The sequence below is a fragment of the Oncorhynchus mykiss genome, chromosome 8 (genome assembly GCF_013265735.2).
Source record: "Oncorhynchus mykiss isolate Arlee chromosome 8, USDA_OmykA_1.1, whole genome shotgun sequence".
Lineage (NCBI taxonomy): Eukaryota > Metazoa > Chordata > Actinopteri > Salmoniformes > Salmonidae > Oncorhynchus > Oncorhynchus mykiss.
The window spans coordinates 16,383,308-16,390,961 of record NC_048572.1 but is presented as its reverse complement, the minus strand read 5'-3'; the positions used below and the strand labels follow the sequence as shown (position 1 = coordinate 16,390,961).

General features: G+C 40.3%; 2 protein-coding genes across 4 annotated transcripts; one reads left to right on the top strand and one right to left on the bottom strand.

Moving 5' to 3' along the window:
• Nucleotides 1–92: 92 nt before the first annotated feature.
• Nucleotides 93–3,551, bottom strand: LOC110529493 (small integral membrane protein 8). 3 transcript variants are annotated; one of them, XM_036984887.1, is made up of 3 exons: nt 2,957–2,968; nt 1,268–1,372; nt 93–577 (listed from the first exon to the last, which is right to left on the bottom strand). In XM_036984887.1, exons 2-3 carry the CDS (start codon nt 1,285–1,287, stop codon nt 181–183), a joined length of 417 nt encoding a protein of 138 aa, XP_036840782.1. In that variant the 5' UTR covers nt 1,288–1,372; nt 2,957–2,968; the 3' UTR covers nt 93–180. The 3 variants fall into 3 exon arrangements, with proteins under 3 accessions (XP_036840782.1, XP_036840781.1, XP_021467405.1); XM_036984886.1 differs by lacking the exons at nt 1,268–1,372; nt 2,957–2,968 and adding an exon at nt 3,244–3,529; XM_021611730.2 differs by lacking the exons at nt 93–577; nt 1,268–1,372 and adding an exon at nt 3,244–3,551 and having other exon boundaries at nt 2,880–3,139.
• Nucleotides 3,552–4,316: 765 nt separating this feature from the next.
• gjb7 (gap junction protein beta 7) lies at nt 4,317–7,648 on the top strand. The gene is made up of 2 exons (XM_021611724.2): nt 4,317–4,535; nt 5,309–7,648. Exon 2 carries the CDS (start codon nt 5,327–5,329, stop codon nt 6,116–6,118), a length of 792 nt encoding a protein of 263 aa, XP_021467399.2. The 5' UTR covers nt 4,317–4,535; nt 5,309–5,326; the 3' UTR covers nt 6,119–7,648.
• The last annotated feature ends 6 nt before the right edge of the window (nt 7,649–7,654 follow it).

Below are 7,654 nucleotides of genomic sequence, written 5' to 3'. Positions count from 1 at the left end.
GCCTATATGACAGGTACTTGTGATGCCTGGCATAATCACACGATCAGATATCAAACAGACAAAAGTACTGCAATTATTACACAAACAAATAGCATGTGGATAATCAGATTTATTAGTTGACCAATTGTGATGAGCCAAAGAGAGCATGCTTTTCTGGGCTTCTATTCGTTCACTTGTCATTCAACCTGTACATTTCTTTGATGGTAGGATAAAGTCAGCTTGATCAGGCTTCAATTCTTTAAACTGCTGATTGATGAAATGTTGAAATGCTGCCCTTGTTTCTTCCAGGTCATCCATATATACTTGCTTATCGGCTACAGCTGTACGGAGGTCCCTGATGGTCTTGTCCAGCAGAGTCTCCAGTGCTTGTGTTGACTCCTTCAAGGTAGTTAGTTCTGCCTTGTACCGCCCCTCCGCCTTGTCTATGTTGCGTTGGGCAATATCCATCTCCTCCCTTCGGGTTTTCTCGATGTTGCCAGTGATGCTGGATATCATCACTGCCCTCACTTCCACCAGTACCTCATCTTTTTTCTTGCTGGCCACAGTCTTCGCATCCTCCGGTTGCAGCATGAAGTCCCTGTTGTAAACATATCACATAATGAGTTTGTGAACCACAGTAGGAAAATCATTAGCCGGTCACAGATCCTTTTGAGATTTTGCCTACTCCTCCGTTGTCATCATTGTCAAGCCAAGCATGTTTGCCACGAAAATTCCAAGATGGCAAAAACAGACAGGCAACCAAGCTAGAAAACTATGACTATAAAAAGCACACAAATCTCACTCATTACACCAATTTACACCCATGAGCTGCTTTTTAAATACTGTAGCTATCACTCTGATCACATATGTCTACCAACATCTCCAAGATAGTGGCAGCGTGTGCAGTAGTTTGTTCCTCTTCTCTTCGGGTTCTCACAACACTCTTAGCGTGCCGCTGGGCTATCTTCTCTATGGCCCTTCGGATCTCCTGAGAGGCCCTCTCTTCGTTTCGTTTGCGCAGTTTCTTAATGTCGGACCTGACCTTGCGCTTTGTTTTGATATCATACTCAACCAAGGTATCCTGAGGATGTCATGAGGCAATTCAATTGATTACATAGGCTTACACATAGCCAACCCTACACTCTATTAAAAGCTCTGAGCATCATGGCAATTGTGGGTCTACAGCTTTTTATAAAACAATTGATATAGTAGGCTACTCTATCAATTTGTACATGTCTATAGACATGTACAAATGACAATTGTTTTCCTTTGATAAGTGTCCTCATACCTGCAAATAAGAGTTTGCATTTTCCACTTTCCTCCTCAAGAGCTCCCTCTCCTTTCTGGCCCACTGAAGTGTCTGTAACACTATTTTCTCAATTTCCATGTCAGCCTGAAAGCAAGACTTATCATTAACAAAACCTCTTGCAATGTATTGCAGTCCAGACCTAACGCAATGTTCAACAACAAAAAGCAGCACATTTTTGTACCTTGCCCCACGCCTTCTCAGTAGCACCTCTAATACACTCCTCCTTCTCTTTTTGAAACTCTGTCATGTAATACTGGTGTATATTTTCTCCTATATCTGCAATTCAATGTGACACAGTCACTTAAACATCTGTTACAGGCTGCTACCATTGATACATGGAATGGATGTAGTAAAGGAGGAGTGGGCATACCAATGATGTTTGAGTGAGTACTCAACTGCTTCAGCTCTTTCATTGGGTCTCCATACAAAGCTGTGAGAGCACAGCTTGTGGGCTCTCGCTTTCTTGCAGTGCATCTATGACCTCCTTTAGATAGAGTGGCAGGATGCTGTGAAGCTTTGAGGGTTCCCACGTTGCGTTTCCATTGCTCTTTGAGTGTGTCCATTTTAGCTTTTACAGTGGACCTCACAAAGCACGTAATTATTGTAGCTTTGACTCACCCCATGGGGCGGGATATCTTGCTTTAATCAAATCTAGTCACAGAGATTTGTTGGAAGTACTAAAAAGGTTTCCTTGCTGAAGAAAACAACTAAGAATTTATGACTCCAAATGCATGTGCCAGGAAAAATAATAATCAATTGTGATGCTATTTGGAACGCACGTGGCTCATTGAGAGACATTCCAATTACTGGGGCTGTTTTCGCACTGGTCAGCTCCTAAGCCCAATAATGGTGCCTAAAGTAACTCCATCTAACATAAATCGATTCTCAATTGCGGTACTCTACTTTCATATCAAAATAATTCCACAAATGCAAAATACACACTTGCGGCATACTGTTTTAACCTGTTTTAACAACAGTTGCAGCCAACCCTATTTTTCAGTGACAACACGTTTGTGGCGTCCATCTGCCGTTTACAGTGTTAAGAGACACGTAAATATCATTTGCAAAGGTATTTCACTCTTGTTTTCCGTTTAAAAAAAGCCCTGTAATTTGGAAATGTGGTCGTGTGGGAACCCTAAACCTACAAAGGTGTGTAGTCATTTAAACTTTTGTTTATAAATGTTTGTTTATGCTGCTAATATGAAATATACATTCCTTGTTTACATTACCGCACCGCAAGAGATGAGTGTTAACATTTAAAGCGAAGTGTCTGCGGAGGCTCTTAACAAAACTCCCCCCTTCAGAAGATACTGTAATGAAACAGCAGGGAGCAGGTCTCGAACCCTCGACTTTCTAGCCCGAAGTCCAGTGCGCTATCGACCGTGCCTCAAAAGCATACTCATGCGGCAGAGTCGATATCCGCGCTTATAAACCCAGGGTCGTTACAATACTATCGTCAGTTTTCAGTTTTCTATGTATTCAGCTCCTTGCTTGATGCTAATTGCTCAATATGCTTTTATGAGTTTTACATTCTTACCCTTACTCTATGGTAAATTGTTATTTCAATAGTTTCATAAATTAATCCAAGAGCTATTGCCTAATTGTAACAATATTTAATAACCATCGTCATTACATAGATCCAGTGCTTTCAGGCAAAGCCATTTTTACCACAATAATGTTCAGGATATATTGCACATCTGATTTGATCAGTCCCATTTACACGTTTTCCTCCCCTTCACTGTCAATAACTTCATACAGCTGCGGGTCGTTCTCTTTGGTGGCATGAAGGTATCCCAGGTAGCCCACACACAAGGACATTGTAACAAGTCCAAATGCCATCACTGGCTTGTTCTGTAAAGGAAACACAATTTGCATCGACAATATAACAGACGATACCGATGAACAAGCAGACTCATTGTCCGTAATATAATTGTGACCAGTGAGTTAGGCCTTACGGGTCTAACGGTGAGCTCAGGGTTGACAGATCGGAAAAGCGTGGTGGTCTTCGCTCCTCTAAGGCCAGGCATCCTGAAGTCCCCTTCTTTCGGAGCCTCCTTACCGCTTCCATATGCCATTGTGCAACTAGTTGAGGAGATGGATAAGGTTTACATTTACTGTATAAAGAAGTGCAACGCGTTTGAGGAAACACTATTAATGATGGAAAACATTTGGAACGACCAATAGCGCATCCACAACAACGCGTCCACTTGTTTCGGAAGTCATGGCTAACAGTCAACGAACTCCAAGAAAAAACACATTGTTTGCATGTTATAATAGTAACGTCCTTATAATAGTAGAGCGCCACCTTGTGGATGGAGTAGGCTACACTATGTTTTTTTTTATTTTTTTAATTGAACCTTTATTTAATTAACAAGGCAAGTCAGTAGCATTTCAGTCACAGTTAGTCAGACCCTTGGTTTGGCATTTTGCTTACAGTATACAAGACACCCATCATAAACGATTTTATATGAACGTGGTTTCCCCGAATTCAGAAAAAAAAGTGTAATAGCTTGCTAGCCTTGAACATGGGGAAAGGTGAGCCTATCCATTACCACCACTCAAGTCATAGGACACCTGAAATACCTATAAAAAATGCATGGCACAAGTTGTAATTCATGACCAATATAGCTACAAAGAACTCAACATTTGCAAGGGACATTAAAATAATAATTGAACTTAGATACAATTCTATATATTTTTATTCGTTCAGCAACGCAACATGAACTCATGGACTTATATATCCTACCCGGGTGACAGGTTCAGTGTTTAATGTGACCATAGTGACGCTGTCTGTCCCAGAACAAACTGTACGGTTGACGACAGATGAATCAATGCACATAGCGACTCATGAATGGTAGCTACAGGCTTTAAAGCATATTGAAAATAGACATACTATAGTGTTAAATACAAGATGCTTTCACTTTCTTTTTTTTCTTTTTTTAAACCTTTCAGAAACAGTCTTTCATCTTAAACCTAACCAACAATCTAATAAAACCAATTATAGGACATAGGCTAATATAAAAATACACATAGCCTACAGGGTATATTTAACTATACTTATGGTATTTGTATAGTGCTGCTCGCCTGCAATAGACTATCCAAACAAGCCCTCTGGGTACAAAATAGGTGTGGCCTCTCAGACAGGTGTGTTCGACGAGCAAATCGACTGCAGTAGCCAGCATCGGAAAATTAGCACCCAAACACATAACACAAGCAGAAAAAAACTGGAATAGCCTGTTTATAATCGGTGAGTTAATTATTGTATTTTCTTTTAATATTGTATTTGTCTGAACATAATAGTGTTCTTAAAATAGGGTTAGCCTATTATATTGGAAAATGCGCACCATCACAGTTTTGATAGCCTAGGCTACTTGAAATAAATTAGTTAATCAATTGCGTTTATTCACTGGAGAGCAATTGTAAAAATAGAAGCTTTCTGTTTTTGTAAAATACGACTTAATTTATACATGATGTCATGCTACTGTACTGCTACTCAGGAAACACAGAACCAGCAGATGTTGTCATTGTAAAAGCGTAATAAAGAAGATATTCCTTCCTCAGTAATTATAGCCTACGCAGATTTGTTATCAACATGATATTTGCCCTTTCCATTAATTTGCTATCAAAATAAATGTTAATTTGATAACACTGCACTACATTGTCCTTATTACACTGTCATGTTTACAAGTAGCCTACAGTGTAACAAGTATAAACAATAATACCTGTTACTATTTATAGTGGAGAGAATGGTGAATATAGAAATGTAGCCTCCTAAGGGCAATGTATGATTGGAATATATTTATATTGTCAGATGATGCCCTCTTCATCATAACAGGCAGAATTTAGTATTGGCCTTGTATCTACAGGGTTGTGTCCTTGTGTCACAAATGGCACCCTATTCTCTACAACATAGTGCATTTCTTTTGAACAGTCTGGTCAAAAGTAGTGCACTATGTAGGGAATAATATTGGTTCCATTTGGGACAGAGCCCCATATCTACAGTTTCTCCCTTCTCCACAGGCTCATGTAATCAGAGAGATGTCAAACTGGGGGTTTCTGGAGAACGTCCTGAGTGGGGTAAACAAGTACTCCACAGTCATCGGCCGCATCTGGCTCTCCATCGTCTTCATCTTCCGCATCCTGGTGTACGTGGCGGCTGCTGAGCAGGTCTGGAAGGACGAGCACAATGACTTTGTCTGCAACACCCAGCAGCCTGGCTGTGAGAACGTGTGCTTCGACCATTTCTTCCCCATCTCCCAGATCCGCCTGTGGGCCCTCCAGCTCATCATGGTGTCCACTCCATCCCTGTTGGTGGCTCTACACGTGGCCTACCGTGAGAACAGGGAGAGCAGGCATGGCAAGAAGCTGTATGAGGACAAAGGTAGGATTGACGGAGGTCTGCTCTGCACCTATATCCTCAGCCTCGTCTTCAAGACTACCTTCGAGGTAGGCTCCCTCCTGGCCTTCTACTTCCTCTACAGTGGCTTTGACGTTCCCAGACTGCTTCGCTGCAGCCTGGACCCTTGCCCTAACACCGTAGACTGCTACATCTCCAAAGCCACTGAGAAGATGGTCTTCCTCTACATCATGGGCTGTACGTCCATATTGTGTATTGCACTGAATGTCTCGGAGATGGTATACATCCTATCTAAACAGTGCTGGAAGTGTTTTAGCAAGCGGTATATCCCCATTGAAGAGAGAGCTCACTGGCATTGTAATCACACTGTCCCAATCAGCAACAGTTCCTCAACCCTTCATCCCACACCTAACAAATATACAATGGGCTCACAAGATCCAGCAACAAAGGGAAACCAACCCTTTCCCTCTTAAATTGCATTAAATTACCTAATAATTTATTGCGATCAGAATTCAGGACTTCTTTTAACTTAAATTATTTCAGAAACTATGTAGAACTTGTAGTTATTCACCTTGAACTTTTTTGTTGTTGCACTTTATTTATAGATTTTCAGATATGAAAACAGAAAAACAGTACAACCCCATCCCCTCATTCCCCCATCCATCCGCCCCTCCACACCTCCCTCCCTCCCTCCACCCACAAAGCACCTTTAACCTTTTAACAGATACTGTTACTTTTAGCATTAGGATCGTATTTAAGGCCTTTATGTCTCAAAACTGTCTGCTAATTGAATCTAGTATAATTTATATAATCACCTTCGGTATTATGATTCATTACCCAAAAATCTAATGAAAATGGTAGGCCATATATGCTTATAGAAAATAAACATGTAGGCTATTCTTAACTTTACTTAGGCTATTTGTATAGTGCTGCTCGTCGGCAATCAACTCTCCAAATAATCCATCGGGATAGGCTACATAATAGGTGTCCTCTGACAGGTGTTTGACATGCAAATCGACTGCAGTAGGATCATTTCATAAAATTACTGCCTTTTGCATCCCTTTGATGTTTTTAGTAGAAATTGTGCACACAGACATTTAAAAGCCTGTTATATCAAATGAAGTGCTCTTTAATAGACAATATGGAAATTACAATCAATTGTATTTTTAATATGAAAAACACTTTTGACACGTCCCTCTGTGCACCCTCTGCAACTCCTAGGAACATTTTAACCCACTTAGCCAACATTTCTCAAATATTTCACCATTATTGTAAAGCCCTAGTCCTTGCATTACTTTGACAGTCATTTCAGACTTTGGTATTATGATTAACAAAGAATTTAAAACAATTCAAGCTTTACATCTCTACGTTCAGTGCTGGACTGCATTCATACATAGACCATGCCTTTTTCCCTACTGACATCACAGCATTCATTTTGTGTTCGTGTCATGGTCCCCAGTGGAGCCCATTTATGTAAATATGATCGTCAGTGTAATTCTAATCTATAAATTGGCAGATTCATTCCATTGCTTTCATCTTACATGGGAGAGATGGTGTGTGTGCTAGCCTTAAGATGTTTATCACATCAATATAAAATGTTGAATTTCAGGTCATGCAGAACTCTGATCATTCTAGATTAATGAAGAGAAATCCATACAACTTGATTCCAACAATTGAGAGTTTAGTGATCATGTTATATCACAAATCTGTTAAAAGGCATTACGTTTTTACAACAAGCACTTAACTGACCCCTTTCTGATTGTAGGAGCTCCAGCATTCTTCTGTGTGTAATGTATCTCTTGTACTTAAAAAAAAAAAAATGTTATAGACAATTCTACCAATTTCTCTCAATAATTTTCCTCTGGGGGGAATATAAATTGGGGCAGCAGGTAGCCTAGTGGTTAGAGCATTGGGCCAGTAACCGAAAGGTTGCTAGATCGAATCCCAGAGCTGTCATCTGTCATTCTGCCCCTAAACAAGGCAGTTAACCCACTGTTCCTATGCAGTCA